This window comes from Amphiura filiformis, unplaced genomic scaffold (assembly GCF_039555335.1).
Source record: "Amphiura filiformis unplaced genomic scaffold, Afil_fr2py scaffold_37, whole genome shotgun sequence".
NCBI classification, from domain to species: domain Eukaryota; kingdom Metazoa; phylum Echinodermata; class Ophiuroidea; order Amphilepidida; family Amphiuridae; genus Amphiura; species Amphiura filiformis.
The window spans coordinates 37537-65114 of NW_027305501.1; the positions used below are offsets into that span (position 1 = coordinate 37537).

Genomic DNA, 27578 nt, shown 5'->3' on the forward strand with positions numbered 1-27578 from the left:
AAGCAAATCGATTCAGAGATAGAGGAGAAAATCATTGACATTGATGAAATTTTGAAAGTAAATAATACGATATTTCGCATTAGAGCGTATTCTGCGTGTGGAGCGTCTCGTATGCGGCACCGCAAACCTTTCGTGTAGGCCTACTGACGGAACATTTATTCTGGAAGGGAGAACAAGACAAGATAGAAGGGGTGATCATCGTTAATTAGTATAATCGCTCTTTAATCAATCAATCAATCAATCAATCAATCAATCAATCAATCAATCAATCAATCATTATTCATTCCCTGTGACGTGTCACATATAGGCCTAGTGATTAGCGAATGCATGTTGGATTCCATTTGTATCTTCAGTAGATAGCCTAATGTAGGCCTACCACAATAGAGTCAAAGTCCCATTACTTTATGCGTTTATTTTATGGCTTACAAATTTATGACAAGGAACCGTTCACAAAAAAATTTCATTGCGAAAATTTTTCGGGGCCCCCATTTGAGATCTCACAAATTTCAGGCCCCCTGCCCCTTTTTGACATGAAAATTATGGGTCAACCCCATAGAAAAGCATATAAACTCAATTTTCCCAGGAAAATTTGTGGTCATTTTTTCAGGGACCCCCTTTAGGAGGGTCAAAATATTTAAGGACCCCCTTTTTGCATCAGGCCCCCTAACAAGTGTTTGTGAACGGTCACCAATTGTATTCTATTTACTACACTGAGTAATAATTGGAATTCGAATCTATAAAAATATTTTAATATCTGGGGAAACATGTTTTCAAAACTCAGGATATCTTCTATCTCTAATATAGGCCTACATATAAATGATCTTATTTCAGGATCTCCCCAAGCTTCAAGAATTAGGAATAATTGCAAGTTTTGTGCTTCACACGGCTGGATACAATCACAGAAATAAATTCTTTCCTCATGTAAATCTTTTATTTTAACCTGATAACGGCAGATCGATATGCTATATCCCAATCCGACATTTATTTCAAATACAAACCTTTATACTAAAATTGGGGAGTAGGCCCTATATTTCCTGACCCTTGAGGAATTATATGCCCCTCTATCCTCTTGTTTATTTCATTCCCGGTTCGCCTGGTTGCAGGGCTGGAAAATAATATCACAAAACGCTATATACCCTCCCCCATCCTACCCCTGGGGCACACCATCTGGTTAATGTTTGAATAGAGTACACTGTTGTCAGATATTTTGACCAAATATCATTTTTTTAAAACTTGTGCTTTTTGTGATGTTTTAGAAAAATACAAACCTTTATACTAAAATTGGGGAGCAATTATTATACAAGAAGCCCCAAAATGAGACCTATATTTTGCGGCTTATTATCTATGACATACGGTCATTTGAATTGACCAAGGTGGTCTTTGCGGGGGGTTGGTTTGCTAACCCCCCCCCCCCCCAAAGAAAATTCCAACCCCCTAAAACCAACCTCACAAATAAAATGTCAACAGCCTAAAACCAACCCCCTAAATATTTCACCCCTGACCCCCAGTGTAAAATTGAAAATGGCCCTGTAAACACACAATTATTTCACCCTTATTTGGGCAAAATAAATGAATTTTGGCATAGAAAACAAAAAATATCACCTTAATTTGGGGCTAAAATGGTGTAGGCCTACAATTGATATTAGCAATTATCACAATAACACATAGCCATCATTTTTTGTGTCTTTTTCCCCTCCTACAAATGACTCTGATACGCGACTGAACATGTAAACTAATTTACTTTGACCCCGAAAGGATTTTTACCAAAACTACACTGCTGAGTCCCCACCCCCGGCGTGTTACCCCTTCTGTCATGGTGTGACAAAATATATATCATAATCATAAACCTATAGGCCTACTACTACATACGCTAAACACACTGATATGGTATTTTGTTTGTACCGGGGTATTTAGTGACATAACACTGCCTATTGTTGAAATTGAATAACAATTGACCGCGTGGGTAAAAACGTGATATTAAAGGTGCTGATTGGGATTTATTGCTCCATTAACGAAGATACTAAAGAAGTAGTTACTCGCCAGATACGCTTCAGCGCAAGTCCCAAAAATACTAGTTTAGTAAGATACGCGGCAGTTGCGGAGTAGTTACTAAAGAAGTAAGCTACTAAACTAGTAAGTTACGCCGATTTGGTGCACTCAGCGGTAAGTGTAGCAGAATGCAATTGTCATTGTCATAAATATGTAAGGCATAAAATAAACGCATAATAACGGCACTTTATAATAATAATGACTCTATAGTGAAATTCAAATGGTAGGCCTAGTATTATATTATTCTGCTATCTACTGAAGATACAAAAGGAATCCAACATGCATTCGATAATCACTATGTGACACGCCGCAGAGAATGAATATTAATTGATTGATTGATTGATTCATTCATTGATTGATTGATTGATTATTTGATTGATTCATTGATTAGCGGTTATACTAATTAACGATGATCACCCCTTCCAATGGTCTTGTTCCCCCTTCAAAGAATAGATGACATCACCAGCATTTCGGATGATAATATTTTTTCTTAGTGGCAACCTTGATATCATCGCTTTTGATATACCGTTTCCTCAGGTTTTTGTCATTCTAAACATTTGTACTTTTATATAGGCCTACAATTTAGCAGTTATGAGGTTTCCATAGTTCCAGGGTTAAGACCAACCTTAACTTAAACGTTCCATCAGTTGGCCTACACGAAAGGTTTGTGGCGCCGCATACGAGACGTTCCACGCGTAAAATACGCTCTATTACGAAATATCTTATTATTTACTTTCAAAATCTCATCAATATCAATGATTTTCTATGAACCGATTTGCTTACTCGCCAACTTACTCCTCGAAGGATGAAGAGTACGTTGCCGAGTAAATAACAATAGCTGCGGCTTAACTTTACTAGTCTAGTAACTTACGCACATTTGGAAGTCACTAAATTCTGAGATACTCGCCAACTTACTCCACAAAAGATGAAGAGTAAGTTGCCGAGTATTATAACAATATAACTTACTAGTCTAGTAACTTACGCCGATTTGGAAGTCACAAAATGCGAGATACTCGCCAACTTACTAAACTAGTATAGCTTACTCCGAAGTTACGCGGATTTGGTGCACTCAGCGGATCTATGGATCATGCATATAACTCGCACATGTCACAGACGCAAAATCGAAATTAACTGAAATGTTAGGAATAAACTTTCGTGGATATCTATTGAAAAGATGATGCTACGATCACGAAATACTCCTTTGTTTCCGCTCGGAAAACAATCATTTTAAGGGGGTACTACACCCCTGTCCTATTTTTTGCCTATTTTTGCATTTTTCTCAAAAATCAAAGCGCATTGGTGACAAGTAAGATATGTATATTATAGGGGCAAGGACTACAACTACTGCATTAGAAATTTTATTTCAGCACAGAAAACAGTTGTGGAGTTACAGTCAAAAATGAGGGAAAACCAGTATTTGATCAATAAATCAATAACTACTTGCCTTGAGTTGCTGAATTTTCAGTGCAGTAGTTGTAGTCCTTGCCCCTATAATATACATATCTTACTTGTCACCAATGCGCTATAATTTTGAGAAAATGCAAAACAGTAGTACCCCTTAATGCTTGTAATACTACGCGATAACATAAGACCCACAGAACACATTGTTGTGGGGACCAAAATCTTAAGTTCTATTGATTTCGTGCATTTTGTTACCTTGTCAAATGCGACTCTTAATTACGTATCTATGGCATAACAATAGTATCAAAAATAAATCTCATTTTCATGGCACAGTTCTAGATATACCTCTTATATCTGATATCATCGTACATACATGATATAGTGAAAGTCAAAGCTCTTTAAATTGCAAATCTTGTGCAAAAAGTTGTAACTATTTTCGCCTGTTTTGTCATACGGTTGTAAATTCAATGAACTATGACTTTTAAAAAAGAGCGCTTACAAATTGATGTTTCGGCAATCCAGTCTGTTGCCTTTCTCAATGGTGTCTGCCAATACTATGAAAAACTTTGAAATCTGAATATTGTATTCCTGATGAATGTCTTCAAAATATAACATATGATGATATTCCGTCAACACACATTTGTTAGAAGATACAAACAAATATATAGATTGAATAACGAATACTTGTTGAACGAATATTCTACGTCGTATATTCGGAGTCTGTATGACTCATTAGCTTCTATTAACAAAATTCAGTAACCAAATTCCTAACACAGCCAACAGCTCTTACAAAATGTCTTTTATTCAATCAGTTTTACAGATTTATATCATTTAACTTGGGTCGAATTATACTTCATTATCGACGTTAATTCTTCGATTCAACAAGTATCTTTCTTATTCAATCTGTTTAAAGTCATCAGATAGTATCAGTACACTTGATGGCAAATTGCGAACAATTCATATTTGCATAATTAATTTCCAAATAATCACTGATCCCCCGGGTGATTGCCTCCCATTTCCCCGGGTTACAGTACAATCAATATTTTACAAATCTCATATTCATCCAGCTCTCACACGGTTAAGTCTTGGACATAAAATGGCAAAGCAGCTACTAATAACATACATAATACATACATAAATTTATCCATCATAGAATTCTAATCAAAATCCGATATTGGATATGACTGGGAAGCTTCTTCCATTTGCCGTTGAACCTGTTCAATCTTCTCATCTATCGTCTTTAATTCCTTAAGTTTGTCTGGCTTTTTCTTCAACTTCCTCACCTGCAAAATAACAAGAATTTGTCAAGGGTAATCAATAAGGGCCATGCCTTACACACAAAACATATTAAAGAAATAGCATAATGCAGCAGACATGTAGACGAGAAGGGCTCATCACACGATCGAATTATTTTTATCATGTTTAAAGTGAGTTGCATAGACATTAATGTGTAAGTTCCGCTATAGCCTATATTTAATGTTTACACAATTCGAGACATATAATCCAATATAGATTCCAAATTGTGAAACAAAATTCTCTATGATCTACCATTAACAGCAGAATTTCACATCGATATCCACATTCAATCTATACCACTGCAAAAAAGTTGGTTGAAATCATTGTTGGGCGATGTCTTGTATTAATTTGTTGTTAAAATAATATTTAACAAATGTGGAATATTTATGACATCGATCAAAGCCCAACGTTGGGAAATACAAAATTGATGAAACGTTGGGTGAAACGAAGGTAAATTATGGGTGTTTTGGATCCCGCGTTGGTCAAACACGCAATAGTATCTAACTTGTTGGGTGACATTTCGTCAACCTACTCGACTGTTGCGCGTTTCCACGTGCTTCCAACTTGCGTCACTAACGTTGGCGTTAATTTGCACTAACAATTTAGTTAACAGAAGCACGTGGCCATTTCTCCAAGGTGTTGAGCTGTTTTTGCTCACTGTCACTGTCACTGTCATGGCAGAAATCGCCATGATGATAGGTTGAATCCATTAGTTCTTTAAGAGCCACGCATGGCCATTTTGTTGCAACCTGTTTAATAGTTTTGAAACCATGGGCCGAGGGACTAAGGCTATTGACAATAACCTGGTCACTGACCTCTGTAAATGTCAGCAAGCCTGGTACGTCATCTGCTTTAGACTACCTCTACCAGTGGTCTACACTGCGCTAGTATGTTATATTCTGTAACCCTGTAGGGTTGGCGAATGAGGGCAGCAGTCATTTTTTGTTCTTCACATATAAAATCTGAATTTTGGTCAGTTTTTGATTTCAAAACGCACGGTTGTTTGTCAATACGCACGCTTACGACTATCATGGTCTTTCAACACATATAATCAAGTGCAAGCCTTGCAATTGCTTTCTTTAGAAACCAAAAATGACGGGAGATATTTTTCATTTGCTACCCCGGTATCCAAAAATCTATCGTCTGAAAATCAATACACGTGTATCGGCGTGCATAGCAGATTCACGTGTAGGCCTATTGATTTAGTTTCCCTGCCTGTACAAATTAATTATTTACCGGGCGTTATCGCTGTGCGGCGGTAGTCAAAATACCCAATATGTAGTAAATAAATGCCTCATTTCTTGATTGAGTAGTTATGCCCAACATTTTTAGCAGAAATACGTGTCCAACAGTGTTGGTTAAAATTTGCCCAGTAGTTGAGCGGGATGAATAAATAGTTCAACAACGTTGGGCGAAATGTTGGGCAATATTTCGCCCAACCTTTTTGCAGTGTATAGCTATTTCTACCGTACACATATTCATTATTGTTGCAAATTTCGATGCATTCATGATTGAAATCATCAGAAAATAGAAAATGCAGTAGGCCTACCTGATCAGCAGTTAAACCTCCGCCTTCCTTCTTCTTCTTTTCAAACTTCCGAAGCTTTTCTAGATGCCGTTGCAGATCCTCCTTTTTCTTTTCCAATCGACTTATCTCCAATTCAAGATCCTCGTGTGTTTGTCGCTTGTGGATCATCAAATACCTAGGGTATGCTTTATTGTAGGTCTTTATAGGTCTGTGGTAACCCATTTGGCTATCTGCTGACCTGACATTGTAGGCAACAGGACCTCCCCAACTGAAGCCTAAATAAAATGTGACAGGCTCTTGGGATTCTACTTCAGTCTTCGGCAAAGATAGCCTGATGTACAGTTGTTCTCCAGTAGGCACAGTATAGCTCAGAAGGATATTGTTGTAAAGTGTTCCACGCAGACGAGTCAATCTTTTTTGTATAGCTTCTTTTTCCCAAAAGCGATCTCTCTCAGAAAATATAGTGCTTTGGGTTGCGTTGAATTCATTAATGTGAGCAAATTGGGAAAGGCCCCTCCCCTCTGCTAAGAAAAAGAAAGTGAGTGGTTTTCGTCTTCCTGACTTATGTCGTTTAATCTTCCCATGTATATGAGCTCGTTCTTCTTCGCTATCATTTGGGTGATCCCATTGTTTATCCCATCGACTCTTCAAGTCGTTCACGAAAGTAGATAGCTTCTGTGGAGGTTTAATTCTATGCGTGTCATCTCCTGGGTGAGGCCACATAAACATAAGTAGAAAATACCGCCCATATAATTCATTTGGGATGTTTGCGCCTTTGTCTTTCAATTCTCTCACCATTTCGTAAACTTGATCAACTGCTGGTAAAGTCTCCCTTTCTTCACTTCCAAACGTTGATAGGGCAAGAATGGCACAAATTAAGTTTCGTAGATCGAAATACGTGAAAGGTGTGTTTTGTGAAAGTAGCTCAATAACAGTTGCCAGTTTCTTTCTGTTTTCCACATTCTCTCGATTTCGTCCAAGTTCAAAAATCCTGTGAAAATTGTCCGCACCCAAAGATGAAACTTGTCGTCTTCTCCAGTCTGGTAAATCGGCTGCATTCTGTGGTGATCTCGCATCTAGTGCCTCTCCAAAATATTCCACGTATAGGTTGTGAAGCTTCTGATGTTGACGTCTTTTCAGATCTAGTTCATGTGCCTTCAAATGTTGTGAGGATGCGTCTTTGCAAAACGTCAGGTAGTTATCCATTTCTTGCATTGCGACGTCAATGTTTGTTTTCAAACCTTTCAAGAACTGGTGAAATGATGCCCATTCCTCAAGACCTTCTGGAATGGCTTCAGTGATAAGATACGCTTTAAGCTTCTGTCTTCCCCCGCTTGCTCTGAAGACGGGTATGCAGTAATCTATTACTTGGATCAGCATAAACGATATGTCTACTTCACTGAAAAATGTACTTATGTTGGAAGTTGATGGCCGAAGCTCTTGGGCTTTTTTGAACATTTCTATTGCTTGCATGGCAAGCTTGATTAGATCCATGCTTTCTGCAATGGAAAGGATCTTGTTTTCCGCTTGGTATTTCTGGGTGTATTTCTCTTTAATTTCACTTCTATAAATTTGCCCTTTAGTATCCCATATATAGGCGTTCTTCGGGCGCTGATCTATTGCTTTGCGTATGTACTCGTGGGCTTTGGTATAATCTTTTTCCAGAATGTAGCAAAGTCGAGCTGCTTGCTGAGCGTAATGGTGATCTGATAAAACCTCATGACCGGTTTCCAATACTTCTAACGCCTTTTGCTTATCTTCACCATAAACTTGCTCGATGAGAGGCGAAAACTGGGTTTCCTCATTATCTCCCAATTCATATTTCTTTCTCCGAATCAGCAAGTCATGCATTTCGCTTGCCAGATATTCCCTACTTCGCGAAACTGATTGAAGAAGATCGGAATGGATGAATTCCAATGTGATATCTGCAAGTGATTGGTCCTTCTCGTCTGAAATCTGTCTCACGATTTCTTCTGCCACACAGCGATGTACTATCTTAATTCCATGGACATGGCCAATTCCTGCAACTTGAACTTTGATCAAGAGCATTTGTGAAGATGGCGAAATGCTTTTTTCCCATGGGGTAGATTTTTGATGGCAGTATATCTAGCATATCCTCCACTCCTTACTGTCTTAGATCCCAGCATGAACTCATCACAGCAAGAAACCGGTATCGCAGCGTCTCCCATGTATGAATTGAGGACGGCAGCGTATTTGAGAAGTTGGTATTCTTTAGTTGAATGTTTCAGTACATTGACAAGCACTTCTGATACAACTTTGCTCACATATTTAGGATTGCACTCCTCTTTCATAACCATGAAGGCGATCAGTTTTTCTGGTTTGTAATCTCCACTTTTGAGTATATCTTCTTTCCATTCTAGTTCTTCATACTTTTGTTGAAACCAATCCCTTTCGCGCATGTCAAGTTCCTGCTGAAGCGTGAACCCGAGATGCTTATCACTTCTCTTAAGTAGCTCTTGTGGATTTGGTGTTCTTTTGCAATGCAAAAGAACGCAAAGAACACCTCTGACTATCATATCCCTGGATAGATTTTCCAAATCAGATATCAGCTCTGTCAATTCTGCGTCTTCTAGATCATCTGCTAACACCAAAACTGGTAAGCAGCTTTCTTCGTCCGGGTATTTGTACTTGCGAACATCGAGTATCTGCTTAGCTGTGTTCGAAGTGACTCTATCTACATAAATACATCTATATTCCTTATGAAAGCCCCACAATTGATGGCGAGCAAGTGTGCTTGCCCCACATCCAGGCTGATGGAACATAGTTATTGTAATGATTAGATCTTGAGACAAACTCCCTTGTAACGCACTGTTTATCTTACTTTGAAGCTTATCATAAGACGCCCGTCTGAGGACATGATTGTATCCTTTACCGTCTTTGAATCGACTGTTGTCTGTAAGTTCAAAATTCCACCAGTCTGGCTTGTGACCTTTGTAGAATTGCAATTCTTTTTCTTTAATGAAAGCTTCAAACTCAGGATGGTCTTCATTCATATCTGTGTTTTCGCATTCATTTTGGCAAACTACCGAAATGTCCTTCCACTTCTGCGCATCTCTCTCCGCTAGATACACACTTCGTTGCCCACCGAGAGGAAGTTTCTTATCTGATGTTATATTGAACCGCGACATTCTTGTCATCATTCTGTTGATTTCTGTCAGTGGGATTCCTACAACACTTCTTGACTGCAAATCATCCGCACCACACCACCGTTGAACCTCTTCTTTCCAAAGAGTGTACAACTCAGTGTTACCTACAATGCACGTTATATTGTCCATACCGTGGAAGGCAGAAAAGCACTTTCGGAATGTGTCGCTAAGAATACCAATGTCGTTTTCAGAGAGGATCAAAAAACTATTACTGAACGCGGTGAAGGAATTACGCATTGTTTGGCAATGAAGCCTATGACTTCTTCAACATCTTTGCTCCTTTCTTCATTCCATTTTGGCCGTGACAAAACTGGTTGTACGATGTTTGTGTCGTCCTCTCTTCCATTGCAAAATAGCCAAAGTGGATCTTCAACATCTTCGAGGTAACTTAAATTTGCGGTGTCTACAGTTTCGGGTAGTTGAAGGTTTGGTTTTCTTGTGTCGGAAAAATAACGACAAAGTCCGTCCGTATTTGAATGAGCGTAGAAGTCAAATACCACCTTCCAATCAACATCTGTAATAAACGACAGACTTTCAACTGTACGTGCTTCACTAGACAGTAGTACGTTTGGAGGTTCATTAGCTACCAGCACTGGATAGTATGATTCGTCAAGTGTACTTCTCATCTCCAAGAAGAAGTCTTCTCAATCTTTTTTCTACGTCTTTCAAGCTACCACCTCGAGTTCGGCCCTCATCGACCGTTTTTCTTTGATCAGTTTTTGGTCGAGCTCCTGATTTGTTTCCTGTTCCTTGAGTAAGTTGTTGGGGAACCGAAGGAGCGAAGTACGGGTCTAAGTGTTCCGCAGAAGAGGCGGCGCTTTCTTTGAGGTCTACCCCTGTTATAACTCTTGGCGATCTATCCTTTGTCGAGTTGCCACCTGCAGACAAAGCCAAATATTTCTTACGAATCCGTTGAAGTTTCATGAGAGGTCCCTTTTTCAGTTTGAAATTACTTTGAAAATCACTATCGGGATCAGCGAAGATATTTCCATCTATCTCCTCTTCGTGAAACTTGTTGACGATTTCCTGTGATATTCCTTCTTGAAGTAGTATGTCCCTTAGTTTATCAGAACTCCATTCTTGCATCGGAATCTCAGCTGGCTGAGTGGCATCACCTACTGTTAAATAAACAAAATTAAAATCTTTAAATTTATGACACAAACAAAATGTTTATTATTGTAATTTTGGGTTATGGTTTTCTTTCTTTCTTAAATTTCTATAGTCTTTCAAAATACAAAAAGGATACGGTAAATGTTTTTAATGTTTTTAAATGTCATTTAAAACTGTCATGACTCAAAAGTCACTGAGCATGTGGGCAAAACCAACACGACATTGACTGGGACAATACCAAGATTTTAGAAATGAACACCAAGTGGTTTGAAAGGAAGTTCATGGAAGCTTGGCATAACTATTCCACTCCATTTCAATAGGGACAAAGGAGTGGACATTCCTCCTGAATGGAATAGATTATTCAAAAGAACCCCTGACCAAGTTAATTAACTTCTGTTGTTAACTATAATGAAATTTTATCAGTTTCGCCGTCGAGTAATGATTAAAGGAGGAAATAGGAAAAGTGATCCCGCCCGGGAATTGAACCCAGGACCTCTGGTTACGAGACCCGCCTCTGGTTACGAGACCATGCATAGTTGCTAATATATATCGCGGGTAGCGAGTCGTGTAAATACGTGTTATTATATAATTATAGGGACGGTTTGTAGAAATCTGAAATTTGTCAGTATGCAGAATTACGATATCAACAATGTGAGATAAGACAGAATGGTACATACCTTGATCAAAGTGCTGTATTCCTCGCAAATGTTCATCTTGGTCTACCGACACTTTCAGATTGAAATTGGCTCTCTCCTCATCAGTCTGGCTTTCACGAGCAAGAACAATCTTGGTTAATGCAACTTGTAAATTCCCATTTACATACATTTGCCAGAGCTTTTCAAGCTGTTGGCGTTTTGAAAAACGTATGAAAATGTAGATCGAGCCATAACCAACTCTATCAATCTTTCCAATATCATTTTCAGCGAAAAATCTGGCCAGTGCAGAATTTTGCTCGGTGAAAGCTTGGATCAGTTTTGCGTTCTGATCTATTAAAACTCCCACTTGCTGTTCCAGTGCTTCAATTTTCACCTTCATTTCTGAAACACACACAGTGCAGGATTATTAGTCAAGAAGCATTTATCTGTTTATTTCACAACTTTTAATATTAATACAAAATGCCTGTCCATGAATTTTCTGGAACGAGGATGTCATAATTATTGAAGTCGATGTTTGACTCACCATAATACTCCTTGCTTTGATTGAAAATAGTCACTGTTGCATTTCCTTCAGCATGCACTATTATATTTTTATCACCTATTACAGTGGTCGTAGAAGCTGTGCCGTATTCTACATGTTTTAAAAGAAAAGAAAGAAAGGAAAAGAAATGTAAATTTTTCCTTTTACATAAATTGGGTGGAAATCAAAATATTCTCAAGAAAAAATGGTTCCGAACTTCTGCCTTATATTTGAGAATCAAGTTCTAATATTGAATGTGTCTACTTCTTGAATATGATCAACTTACTCTTTTGTTGTGCATCTCTCAAAGCAGCGACTAAATCTGTTTTTTCCAAGCATCCAGTAATGTCAACCTGTAGCTCTGACGCCAGACCTTTCAACTCTTTTACAGACATCTTGTCAGAAATGGGTATGGTTATGTCCGTGGAACCACTAGGTTGTTGAGCTGCACCACCACCTTTAAGAAAAGATACGTTTTATTGAATTACTTTGGGGTTACTAGTATATAGCCTAATTAGGTAACCACATAAGTCTACATCCTCTCCAACATGAACTTCACACCCAATGACCGTCAGCCCTACACCACTTTAGAACATTGTTACTTATGTCATAAATGAACCAGGAGCATAACAGCTAGCCTTGATCTGAGGAGCAAATGCCCAGTCATTGAGCAATTTGTCCTGGTTGGAAATGTTGGAGCAGTGGCGTAGCCAAGGGGTGGAGGTGGGGCAGATGCTTTTCCCTTGTGAGAAGTCTAGCCCCCGTTGCTCACCTGTGGAATGGTGCCACCCTGATATTTAACATTTTAAAGCCTTTCACTTTTTGCCCATTTTTGGACCATTAGTCAAAGTTTGCCCCCTTGAAATTTGCCTTCCCCTCTGGCTCCCCGACAAAGTCCCGGCTACCTCAGTGGGTCGGCGTGGAAACAATATAAGGGCTGGTGTACGATTAAAGGCAGTGTGCCCCATGGTACACATTGGTCACCCCTGTAATAATTATTAAACTTTTTCCCCAGATCTCTTTACTCTTTGACAAATGACAATTCAGATATGATATAAAGGATTATGGTTTACACTTATTGTTAATAATAATAATAATAATAATAATAATAATAATAATAATAATAATAATAATAATAATAGCAACAACAACAACAACAACAACAACAACAACAACAACAATAACAATAATAATAATAATAATAATAATAATAATAATGATAATAATAATAATAACACTACTAATAATAATAATAATAAATAATAATAAGATTAATAAATGTTCAAACCAACCTTTTGATGATTCCGTGTTTCCTGATAATGATGATGATGGCGACGTCCCAGGATTGCTCGCTGATTTCTCTGCGTCTTGAGGCTTATCAGCACCACCAAGTAGACCCGAGCAAAGATTGAGCGATATGTTGGACTCATCTTTGACTCCATGATCTTTTAGAGTAAGTAAATCGCACATCTGAATACAAAATAAACAGTATAAACATAGTACCGAAAACTACATAAAAAATTCCCATGTCGTACGTCTGTATAACAACGTTCAAAGTATAATTGTATAAATTCAATATCTGATATCATTGGTACTAGTGCTAAATTAATGCCAGCAGAAATGCCATATTTCCAACGTTAAATGTTCATGTTGGACCTAACTGCGTGACAATGAAAGTAATATTTTTATATTTGACAATTTTTTTGAAAATAAGGGCCAAAAATATGCGTTTCTATGGTGTGTTTTATATAGCACGGACAACTATATATCATACTAGCCTCTACTTTCAAAAACCAGGGAAGATGAGATAATTTAATGTCCAAATTTGTCATTATATAGGGCTCCAGTTATTGACAGAAAAGATAAGCAAACATAAACATAAGGGGGTAGATATGTATTCAATTTCTATGAAGCATGAAGGTTTACTGCTTAAAATCATGATCAAGAATAGGAACTAATTTTTATTTGGCTCCGGCTCACAGTAGCCCCGACTTTTGGTAGTAAATTGGTTGTAGTGTAATCTACATGTTTATTTCCCTATATGTCCAGCCTTATCACTTTGTCAATAATTGTTCACCAATCAGTAAAGCCTGTTATAATCATGTGATGGCCAGAATCCAATAGCAAACATGATTTAAAAAAAAGGCTAACATTTTCATACACTGTACAGCCTCATTGCACAATTAAATTGGCTAATAGTCCTTGACATGTGAGGCAGGATTAGAAAAAGGCATACAAACGAGGGTATGAGATATTAGGAATTATTTCCTAGCCTCTTAACCACAGAGTTGGTGGGCTACAATTGCTATTCAAGACACATTGTATGTAAGAGATAAACTGTGCATATGAGATGTGGGTGGAAATGGAATCAGAAGTTCACTTCGTGAACAAAAACATTCACCTGTATGGACATTGAACTCTCTGCTAAGTGTTAGGCCTACACACATGTGGCATATAAAAGAAGATTTGATCTGTGCATGTGCATGGCCCTGGGGATATAGAACATGCACATCTTATCTGGTCGATCTGTTGGTTCATTTGAATTTTTAACGTTGAAACAGTGGCGTAACTAGGGTTGGTAGCGCCCGGGGCAAGAAACAAAATTGGCGCCTCTACCCCCCCTCCCCACCCCAGGGCTAAGGATATATAACGCCCCCCCCCACACACACCAATTCTTGAACAAATAAGGCCTACCATTAATCAATTTTGGTTACTAGAAGTTGAATAAGTAGAAAGCTGTCGCATAAATTAAACATAAGTTTGGCGACGTCTTTCTTCTTCCTTATAAGTGCCTCCCTCATATGTATGAGTATTATCGCACTGCGTACAGACAAGCTGTAGGCCTACTTATTTTTTACTCTGGAACCAAGAGTAGATGAGTGTATTTTGAAGTACAGTCAACATGACCGGGATGATCCCCTGCTCTTTTCGAATAGCCTGTGACGTTCTTTAACGTGCACACTACATTAATGTGAGAAAATATGCATGTAGGCCTACACGGGACCGACAGCTTAAAGTGCCCTCCGAAGCACTAAGCAAGTAGAGTGAAGTGTCTTGCTCAAGGACACAAAGAGCCGGACCTGGGATTCGAACCCTTGACCCTTGGGTTCACAGTCCTATGCCTTAACCGCTAGGCCACGCTCTCCTCTATTTAGGCATGTAGCCATTAGCATTTAAAGTAACAATATTCTGCCAACCCGTGGTATCTTACGCGAGGCCAAGTTTATGTTAAGTAATAACATGGGAGTCTTTCGAGGTCAAAATTGTGTGAAAAATAGGGATCTTTGGGGGCAAATGCTAAAAACTTTTTTCGAAGGCAGATGCTAAAATATGGGGGTCCTTCAAGGTAAAACCCTAAAAATAGATTCTTTCGGGGCATAGGGGCCTATGCTAAAAATGGAGGGCTTTAGAGGGATGATCTACAATGGGTTCTTTCGTGGCAAAATACTTGTGTCTTTTAGGGGAAGATATGTTGTAATAGTAGGAATCTTTTCACAAAAAGGGGCCTTTTGGGGGAAACAAGAAAAATATGGTGTTGGGAAGCCTTTGTAGGAAAATGGGGTCTATGGGGGAAATCATGACAAATATGGGGTCTGGGGGAGGCAAACGAAAGAGCAGGGAGTCTGTGAGACTGCACCCTGAGTCCCCCGGGTTTAAATAGGCTACGGCAGATTTTTGTGTAGGCCTATTATATCTTTGAACTATCAAAAACAAAGAGGGAAAGCCTACCTTCAAACGTCCGAAAAACAACTCTTGTTTCTCATTTGCAATACCTAGCTTATCTCGGATAATACCTTTCATAGTGGCAACTGATGTCGAAGATTGAAGTGTTAGGTTGAGTGTGGTAGACAACGGCGTTTTTACAAACACTTGCATCTTACTTCTCGTTGATCTATTATAAACACATTGATAAACACACCACATAAAGTAATAACCCTTCATAACGAGATAATAACTTGAAATTTATTATTAAAACAGAAATGGCAAAAAGAAACCCAGTTGCGCTCTGCAAATTTTGATGACTCGTTCATTATTTAGCCAAAAATTTGTTGACCATTCAAAATGATACTTGACAGTACAATCTGGACAGAGAGAACAAAATATTATATAAAAAATTCGTAAAAAAATCGAAATCTTTTAATTGAAAGAATTTAAAGACAATGGGAACGAAATAACAACACTGATATCTTCAAACAATTGTCCATATCTGATACTATAAAAAATAATGTTCCGACTTGAAATAAAGTGGTGGTACAAATCGTTTCAAAAGGAGACAAATACATATACATAGCCTCTTCTCATTTCGAAATTTTGAACATAGTATAGTGATTATGAAGTCTTACATTGTTGGATTTGGCTGAACCTCTGGTTGGAGCAGCTTCAGACGTCTCCTTCTGGAGCAACCTTTGGATATCTGCTTTTCGCCATCAGATGTTGGTCTTTTATACAATGAAAAGTTACACTCCCTGTATTTTGTTCTTCTATTTCGTTTCTGTACAGGCTCACATTGTTTGCTGAATTCGTAGGGGGTAGCCCATACTGTCTTAGCCATCCGTTTCCATTCTCCTATAGTGCGAGCTGGACATGTACAGCCTGACCAATCTTGTCGGGATTGGACTTGATAGTCTTCATGTTCGTGGATAAGATACATTTTGATTATACCTATGAGTGAAACACATATGGCGGTTTAAAAATACACCCGTTTTCCTACTTCCTCAAGTTATAGACATTTAAAAGCTTAAAGGAGTGATCCTAGCATCCTCTTTTTATGACATTTTTCAGTAGATATCCACGAAAAAAGCTTATTCCCACAACTTCAGTTCATTCCGATTTTGCGTTTGCGAGTTACTTGATTATGTGTATTACACTGCTCCATAGGCCACTGTTGTAATTTTGTTCTGGTATATACTATTGTTATTTCACTCCAGAAAATTGATTTCAATTCTATTCAAATTCAATTCTTTCTACACCTGGAGTCTTGCTATTCAATTCCAATTCAATCCACCTTGCTTTAGAATTAATTCAATTCGATTCCAATTCAATTTGTCAATTTCAAAATCATTTCATTTCAATTCCAATCCAATGCAGTGAAATTAACAGCTAATCAATTTCAATTCAATTCTTAGCATTCATTTCAATTCCAATTCAATTCCAATTCCAATACAGTTGCAGTTAGTGTTAATTGACCAAAGGCACACTGCAAAAACTTATGTCTAGAGGTTGAACACTTTTTTGTCCTCGATTTGTAAACACATGTAAAATCTCAACACAAATGTCAAACTTCAAAACATCAAGTGTTTAATATCTAAACACAAGGCATCAAATTGCTAAACATGTTTAGCATTTAGACATGTTTACAAATCGAGGACAAGATGGTGTCTAGAATGGTGATTAATATCTAGACACTGTTTTTGCAGTGCATGTTTTAAATTTTACTACCAATGTTATAACACTTGAGGCAGCAACACCACAGATCCTGGAAAGAATTTTTTTCCAGGATCTGTGGCAACACAAAGTCAAAATCAAGTAAACTACTTGTTACAAAATCATTTCAATAGAAGATACTTTATTGTTATATATGTTAACTCACTTTTCACATTCAAACAATGCGAGTGATCCTTGACCTCTGGGTCCTATTTTATGAATCTTTGGAACTTCTTAGGCTGACTTCCTAATATTTGTCTTAACTTCTTGTCCACCGTGCACATTATTTTTTTATTATTAACTTAAGGTGTGTGGTTTGTGGTACGATCGATAATGGGACCCAATCCCCACACTGATCTCAAAGATGTCAAAAATCAAGGTTTTGATAATATTAGATAGCCCCTACTTGCCTCCTGCTCCTAAGATTTTACACCCAAAATCCTTGTACTTTTGAAAAAGTGTGAAAAAAGCTGTCAAAGATATATAAAGCATTTTGCTTTAATGGTTTTCTCACAATTTGTTCAAATGTACAATGACTGTTGAGCATAAAAATTAGGAGCTTGAGAAAAATAGGGGCTTTATGATTAGTGCCAAAAGTTTGAGATCTTTGGCAAGTTTAGGGGGATCTCATACTTACATTATCGATCATATCAAGCAATTTAAAACATTGGAAATGCTAAGAATCAATTTGCATCATATTAGAAAATATTTGTGTATCAGAATTCAGAACAGGGGAGGGGCACTTTTTGCAGGTGGAATGATCTGGAATCACAGACATCTGCTTGTGAATTGAAATGCTGAATTGAAATCAAAGCTGAATTTCATTTCAATTCCACTTCATTCTTCATCACTCAACATGATTTCAATTCCAATCCAATTCAATTCTTCATTGCTCACGATGATTTCAATTCCAATCCAATTCAATTCATGCCCAAGCCCACTCATTTCGATTCCAATTCAATTCCAATGCATTGAAATGAAAATCGCCCAAAATTCATTTCAATTCAATTCGATTTCAATGCATTGAATTAACATTAGTATATACCAGAACGAAATTCAAATTTGGCGATATGTTTGCTAAACGAATTAATCTGCAAGAAATATTTGGTACGTAAACATTATGTAGCCAGAGGTATCCAATGGTATAAAAATCTGAACTTTTTTGAGAAAAGTGGGGGGATGAGGCTGTGGATCACGAAATGCCCTTTTAAAGTGGTGATCAAATCTACCAAAATGTCTCAAGTAGGCCTATACGTTAATTATGCTAATTGAAAATAAAAATTTGAAATAAAAGTGACAAAAAGGTCATTAAAGTTTGCACAGGGTCAAATTTCAAACTTTTAAAAGCATAACAATGCATTTCTCTTTTATAGTCATAAGGATTCAGAAAATGTACAAATGTTGATTTATTTCCAAAAAGGTAAAAAGTCAAATTTTTGTCTCTATGGGGTAAAAAATATAAAAATGCTCAGATTTTGACAAAGAGATGTCAAAATATTCGTTTTTATATAAAAATTCAAATAAAGATAGGCCTATGATTGCACAATCTATAGGACGTTTCCGCTACTATTGAGGCCTATAATTGACCTTGACTTATTTTGATACATTAGATTAGATTTGAAATGACTTTTTTGACTGGTTAGCACAACCTTAAATGAAATAAATAAACACACCCAAATTAATAGTGCCCATATATTTGCCGTTACTTATCTTATCTTATGTCGGCCTTCTATAACAAGTCAAAAAAACCCTCAATAATAATAATAATAGTCCCAATACCACAATATTTGTTGGGGTTTGAGGTAACACGATGTCTTACTCAAGTTTGGTTTTGATAGGGGTGTGCCTCTGAGAATTTAAAAGGGGACCCATCAATATACCAAATTTTTCAAGAAATTTGGACCCATCGATATACCAAAATTCTGCTTTGGCCAAATTTAACACAAATTGTCTTAATTTTTGCAAATTTCCCCCAGAATTTTGGGGAACTTGCAACATTTTGGGTAGTGAGGCAAAAAAGGACCCATATACCAAAATTGGCCTATAGGAAGGGCTCATTGATATCATGCCGAATATGCTACCCATGTTTGCGGTACGTCCACGTATGGTAATATGTAGGCCTACTGAGTACCTCCCCCCACCCGTCTCAACTTTTCTGATTTGGTCAACTTAGGGACCGTTCACAAACACTTGTTAGGGGGGGGGGCTGATGCAACAAAAATTCGCATAGGTCTGGACGGAGGGCCCGGTGCATGGGTGTAACGAATGGGTGCTTACAATGATGAATATGAACGAGTATGGTAACCTGGAAAGAACCCTGTTTTGGACCGTCCGCGCACCTCCAAAAGACCCCTGAATTTTCCGAAGAAGAGCTCTTTCCTTCAGTAAAACCCAAAAATTACGAACATTTCCCCTTTTGGCGCAAATGTGCTGATCCCCCCACGAAAAAAAATTCAGGCGCCGCCATTGCCCAGTCAATGCTAATTTCTGGATTTATTTAGGCGATCATGTACACCCCGGGTTTGTTATGGATTTTCCATGGACCCAGGATTTCCATGGACCCAAGCGTGTGTCCAATTCATATGCAACCTAAACCATAGGCGTAGTATAGGCCTATTGCATGATATGTAATTCTTCTTCGCCGCCATTTTGTTAAATCATGAAACTCCGTGATAATTCTAATATTTCTGCCAGGGCCTGGTTTCTGCATTTCGTCCATTATTATTTTTATTTCAAAATACGGTAATTATGCGTTTCTTCAAAACAATAGGCATATTCCTAATGAAGAATTTCAAAATTATACTTACAATTTCCTATCGTTGAAATCACATTACATTATTATGCAGCATTGCACATTTTTCCACATATACCAGTACACCACCACCTGCTATTTACACTGGATGTCGTACATGCACACAATGTATATCGATGAAATGATACATGTAAGCCTGGGGGTCAAATGCACTGAAAACAAACATACATTGTAATATGCTACCTCAAGCGTTAAAGGTTAATGTTAATATAAAACGTAGTAAAAAAATAAGAGTCAAAATGAACCAGGAGCATCAACACTCTAGCACACGTGTAAAAATGGCATAAAATAAAAATTAAATCAAATTCAATTCATTGTTAGGTCTACTATACATCAAAACAAAATTTGTTAACACACTACCTGATTAACACAAGTGTTTCAAAGTCCAAAGCTTGGCTCCGTGATATATGTATATCTTATATAATGACCTGATGACATAAATTCCTGGCCCTGATCTAAAATAGATAAAATTATGTATATAAATATAATTATGCAGACGGGGAAATGTCATGATCCAAGACATCGCCTCAGATGATCAATCAATCAATCGATCGATCGACCAATCAATCAGTTACATTTATGTCATCGCGCCAAAATAATTTCAAAATGATATCATGGTTAGGGTTTAGAGTGTTAAACTATTTTGACCTCCCCTAAATAAGTGGTGTAGGCCAGGCCTATATATATTTGTATGAATAAAAATAGATCAAAACAGTTTCTGAATTATTTTTCAGCATTTTATCTAGGCCTACTATTTAATATGATACTCAGTGGCATAGCGTGTGTCGTCAACTGGGGGGGCGGCACCGGGTCTGATGGGGGGTGGGGGGACACAAGCCATTTTTCGGCAATTTTCCTATGGGATTTTCTACATTTTCAAATCGACGCCACTGATAATACTTAACCACTCTTCCCCCATTTTGATATCACAAACTGTGGCTGATAACATTGAATTCCTGAAATCGTTTGCCATCTCCCACTGACAAAATAAATGGCATATAAATATAATTTGACAATATTTGTAAACAAATACGCTTCAAAAGCAAATAACCTTCCTTTCCGCTCATGCTGTCACTCACATTTACATAACTACAAGACACATTCGCACCCACTCACACCCATCACCCTCACCAAATATCACCAACAAATAATTGACCTACTACTTCATCAGCTATCTACTGCTGATAGCATACTACTTCATCAACTATCTATACTGCTGATAGCACACTACTTCATCAACTATCTACTGCTGATAGCACACTACTTCATCCACTATCTACTGCTGATAGCATACTACTTCATCCACTATCTACTGCTGATAGTATATTACTTCATCCACTATCTACTGCTGATAGCACACTACTTCATCCACTATCTACTGCTGATAGCATACTACTTCATCCACCATCTACTGATGATAGCATACTACTTAATCAACTATCTACTGCTGATACACTGTTAAAAATGCATGTAATATTACTAAGTGAAATCGTAACTTTACAGTAAGTTTGGTGTCAAAAAACAGCCGACAGGATTAATTAAACAAACCGAACGTTTTTTTGCAGTAATATATGCGGTATAATTACAATTTAAATGTAAAACAAAGTAAAAAAAAATATGTCGGTAAAAATACCATCGTATTTTGAGAATAGATCGTGATTTTACGTTGACCGTAGTATATCTCTCGTAATAATAAGTGCTTCTATTAGTAATTTTACAGAGATTTTCATGTTAGGATAAAGAAGATACTATTTATACTTTTGGGCGGTAATTTTACGAAGAATATCGTAACTGTTAAAAATGCATGTAATTTTACTAAGTGAAATCGTAACTTTATAGTAAGTTTGGTGTCAAACAACAGCCGACAGGATTAATTAAACAAACCGAACGTTTTTGTTTTTTTGCAGTGATATACGCGGTATAATTACAATTTAAATGTAAAAGAAATTAAAAAAAATATGTCGGTAAAAATAACATCGTTTTTGAAATAGATCGTGATTTTACGTTGACCGTAGTATATCTCTCGTAATAATAAGTGCTTCTGTTTGTAATTTTATAGTAATTTTCATGTTACGATAAAGAAGTTACTATTTATACTATTTTTGGGCGGTAATTTTACGAAGAATACCGTAACTGTTAAAAATGCATGTAATTTTACTAAGTGAAATCGTGACTTTATAGTAAGTTTGGTGTCAAACAACAGCCGACAGGATTAATTAAACAAACCGAACTTTTTTTGGTTTTTTTGCAGTGATATACCGGTATGCGGTATAATTATAATTTAAATGTAAAACAAAGTAAAAAAATATGTTGGTAAAATGACCATCGTATTTGAGAATAGATCGTGATTTTACGTTGACCGTAGTATATCTTTCGTAATAATAAGTGCTTCTGTTTGTAATTTTACAGAAATCTTCATGTTACGATAAACTATTTATACTATTTTTGGGCGGTAATTCTACGAAGAATACCGTAACTGTTAAAAATGCATGTAATTTTACTATTGTGAAATAATGGTAACTTTATAGTAAGTTTGGTGTCAAACAACAGCCGACAGGATTAATTAAACAAACCGAACGTGTTTTTTTTTGCAGTGATATACGCGGTATAATTACAATTTAAATGTAAAAGAAATTAAAAAAAAATATGTCGGTAAAAATAACATCGTTTTTGAAATAGATCGTGATTTTACGTTGACCGTAGTATATCTCTCGTAATAATAAGTGCTTCTGTTTGTAATTTTATAGTAATTTTCATGTTACGATAAAGAAGATACTATTTATACTTTTGGGCGGTAATTTTACGAAGAATATCGTAACTGTTAAAAATGCATGTAATTTTACTAAGTGAAATCGTAACTTTATAGTAAGTTTGGTGTCAAACAACAGCCGACAGGATTAATTAAACAAACCGAACGTGTTTTTTTTTGCAGTGATATACGCGGTATAATTACAATTTAAATGTAAAAGAAATTAAAAAAAATATGTCGGTAAAAATAACATCGTTTTTGAAATAGATCGTGATTTTACGTTGACCGTAGTATATCTCTCGTAATAATAAGTGCTTCTGTTTGTAATTTTAGAGAAATTTTCATGTTACGATAAAGAAGTTACTATTTATACTATTTTTGGGCGGTAATTTTACGAAGAATACCGTAACTGTTAAAAATGCATGTAATTTTACTAAGTGAAATCGTGACTTTATAGTAGGTTTGGTGTCAAACAACAGCCGACAGGATTAATTAAACAAACCGAACGTTTTTTGGTTTTTTTTGCAGTGATATATCGGTATGCGGTATAATTATAATTAAATGTAAAACAAAGTAAAAAAATATGTTGGTAAAATGACCATCGTATTTGAGAATAGATCGTGATTTTACGTTGACCGTAGTATATCTTTCGTAATAATAAGTGCTTCTGTTTGTAATTTTACAGAAATTTTCATGTTACGATAAAGAAGATACTATTTATACTATTTTTGGGCGGTAATTTTACGAAGAATACCGTAACTGTTAAAAATGCATGTAATTTTACTATTAGTGAAATCGTAACTTTATAGTAAGTTTGGTGTCAAACAACAGCCGACAGGATTAATTAAACAAACCGAAAGGTTTTTTTGCAGTGATATATGCGGTATAATTACAATTTAAATGTAAAATAAAGTAAAATAAAATTCTGTCGGTAAAATACCATCGTATTTGAGAATAGATTGTGATTTTGCGTTGACCGTAGTATATTTCTCGTAATAATAAGTGCTTCTGTTTGTAACTTGACGAAGATTTTCATGTTAGGTTGGACCAACCTTAATATGGCGGTCGGAATGCCGACATCAGACCAACATTGGTAAACAGTATACTGTTGTCGAAGTCATAGGAATGGCCAAGTTTATATTTTCTATTTAATAGGTGTATTTAAATGTGACATCAAATAAAGACTATAATAGCCCCAGTAGATAAACTAATAATAGTAATAATAATTATTATAAATTAAAAAAATAATAATAATAATAAAAAATAATAAAAACAATACTAATAGGCCTATTAAATGATAACAATAATAATAATAATAATAATAATAATAATAATAATAATAATAATAATAATAATAACATTGCTTAGTAACCCTAAAAATAATAATAATATAACCCTAATAAATGTAATAAATAGAATTAATATTTATAGCAAAATAATGTTATCAATATTTACGGTAAATTTGATCAATATCCCTCAAAAGATGCACTTTAGCAGGTTTAGTTATAAAAATATTGCTTATATTAACTTAAAATACTTCATCAAATATAGAAACCCCGTTAGCTCAGTCGGTAGAGCATCAGACTAATGACATAGAGGTCCCCGGTTCGATTCCCGGTAGGTACCCTAAGGTAAGTGACAAGTATTTAACAGTCCCAAATACCGTTATTTAACAGTCCCAAAAACGCCTACCGGTATTTAACAGTCCCAAACACCGTTATTTAACAGTCTCAAAAATGCCTACCGTTATTTAACAGTCCCAAACACCGTTATTTAACAGTCTCAAAAACAACTCGTACTGTTATTTAACAGTCCCAAACACCATTATTTAACAGTCCCAAAAACTGTTTTCTTACTGCTTTGTTTTTTTTCAACAAGGTTTTACTGTAAATTAACAGTAAATGCTGCGGTAATTGTATTTTATAGCCAACTGTTATTTAACAGTTCGGGACGTTTTTTTTTTACAGTTTTATTAGCCGCCTGTAAAAATACTGTTGTTCAGTAGTTTTATTTTTCACAGTTTTACTGTAAATTAACAGTTTTTCAGTATTTTTATATAATTTACACCCCATCGTGATTTAACAGCGAGTCGTATTGTGAATCCCAGCTGCCAGCGATAAACGCTGTTTTTTTACGGTTTTATTAGCCGCCTGTGAAAATACAGTTTTTCAGTAGTTTTATTTTTCACAGGGTTTTACTGTAAATTAACAGTTATTCGGTATTTTTGTATGTTTACACCCCATCGTGATTTAACAGCGGGACATATTCTGAATCCCAGCTGCCAGCGATAAACGCTGTTTTTTTACATTTTTTATTCTAACAGTGTAGCACATTACTTCAACTACTATCTACTGCTGATAGCACACTACTTCATCAACTATCTACTGTTGATAGCATACTACTTCATCCACTATCTACTGCGGATAGCATACTACTTCATCCTATCTACTGCTGATAGCATACTACTTCACCCACTATCTACTGCTGATAGCACACTACTTCATCAACTATCTACTGCTGATAGCACACTACTTCATCAACTATCTACTGCTGATAACACACTACTTCATCAACTATCTACTGCTGATATCATACTACTTCATCCACTATCTACTGCTGATAGCATACTACTTCACCCACTATCTACTGCTGATATCATACTACTTCATCCACTATCTACTGCTGATAGCATATTACTTCATCCACTTTCTACTGCTGATAGCATGCTACTTCATCAACTATCTACTGCTGATAGCACACTACTTCATCAACTATCTACTGATGATAGCACACTACTTCATCAACTATCTACTGCTGATAGCATACTACTTCATCCATTACCTACTGCGGATAGCATACTACTTCATCCACTATCTACTGATGATAGCATACTACTTCACCCACTATTTACTGCTGATAGCATACTACTTCATCCACTATCTACTGCTGATAGCACACTACTTCATCCACTATCTACTGCTGATAGCATACTACTTCATCCACTATCTACTGATGATAGCATACTACTTCACCCACTATCTACTGCTGATAGCATACTACTTCATCCACTATCTACTGCTGATAGCATACTACTTCATCCACTATCTACTGATGATAGCATACTACTTCACCCACTATCTACTGCTGATAGCATACTACTTCATCCACTATCTACTGCTGATAGCATATTACTTCATCCACTATCTACTGCTGATAGCACACTACTTCATCCACTATCTACTGCTGATAGCATTACTACTTCATCCACCATCTACTGATGATAGCATGCTACTTAATCAACTATCTACTGCTGATAGCACATTACTTCAACTACTATCTACTGCTGATAGCACACTACTTCATCCACTATCTACTGCTGATAGCATACTACTTCATCCACCATCTACTGCTGATACCATACTACTTGCAACTACTATCTACTGCTGATAGCACACTATTTCATCCACTATCTACTGCTGATAGCATACTACTTCATCCACCATCTACTGATAGCATACTACTTCATCCACTATATACTGCTGATAGCATACTACTTCAACTATCTACTGCTGATGATAGCATACTACTTAATCAACTATCTACTGCTGATAGCACATTACTTCAACTACTATCTACTGCTGATAGCACACTACTTCATCCACTATCTACTGCTGATAGCATACTACTTCATCAACTATCTACTGATGATAACACACTACTTCGTCCACTATCTACTCCTGATAGCATACTACTTCATCCACCATCTACTGATGATAGCATACTACCTCATGCACCATCTACTGATGATAGCATACTACTTCATCCACCATCTACTGCTGATAGCATACTACTTCAACTATCTACTGCTGATAGCACACTACTTCATCCACCATCTACTGATGATATCATACTACTTCATCAACTATCTACTGCTGATAGCATACTACTTCAACTACTATCTACTGCTGATAGCATACTACTTTAACTACTATCTACTGCTGAAAGCACAATACTTCATCCACTTTCTACTGCTGATAGCATGCTACTTCATCAACTATCTACTGATGATAACACACTACTTCGTCCACTATCTACTCCTGATAGCATACTACTTCATCCACCATCTACTGATGATAGCATACTACCTCATGCACCATCTACTGATGATAGCATACTACTTCATCCACCATCTACTGATGATAGCATACTACTTAATCAACTATCTACTGCTGATAGCACATTACTTCAACTACTATCTACTGCTGATAGCACATTACTTCATCCACTATCTACTGCTGATAGCATACTACTTCATCCACCATCTACTGCTGATACCATACTACTTGCAACTACTATCTACTGCTGATAGCACACTATTTCATCCACTATCTACTGCTGATAGCATACTACTTCATCCACCATCTACTGATAGCATACTACTTCATCCACTATATACTGCTGATAGCATACTACTTCAACTATCTACTGCTGATAGCACACTACTTCATCCACCATCTACTGATGATATCATACTACTTCATCAACTATCTACTGCTGATAGCATACTACTTAAACTACTATCTACTGCTGATAGCATACTACTTTAACTACTATCTACTGCTGAAAGCACATTACTTCATCCACTTTCTACTGCTGATAGCATGCTACTTCATCAACTATCTACTGATGATAACACACTACTTCGTCCACTATCTACTCCTGATAGCATACTACTTCATCCACCATCTACTGATGATAGCATACTACCTCATGCACCATCTACTGATGAAAGCATACTACTTCATCCACCATCTACTGCTGATAGCACACTACTTCATCCACTTTCTACTCCTGATAGCATACTAC

General features: G+C 36.6%; 2 protein-coding genes across 2 annotated transcripts in view; both read right to left on the reverse strand.

Annotated features, from left to right (window-relative positions):
- The window catches only part of LOC140144031 (uncharacterized), a 45039-nt gene extending 24930 nt beyond the window's left edge, over window positions 1-20109 (reverse strand). The window contains exon 1 of the mRNA XM_072165858.1: window positions 19959-20109. The gene's annotated coding sequence lies outside the window, so the exon portion shown is untranslated. The remainder of the gene's footprint in view (window positions 1-19958) is intronic.
- LOC140144017 (sterile alpha motif domain-containing protein 9-like) lies at window positions 4172-16378 on the reverse strand. Its single transcript, XM_072165846.1, is given in 10 exon segments — window positions 4172-4733; window positions 6296-8358; window positions 8361-9647; window positions 9650-10033; window positions 10116-10559; window positions 11229-11588; window positions 12014-12184; window positions 13020-13197; window positions 15457-15619; window positions 16071-16378. Coding segments are annotated over 10 exon segments (5484 nt in total). The 3' UTR covers window positions 4172-4607.
- Window positions 20110-27578: the final 7469 nt, after the last annotated feature.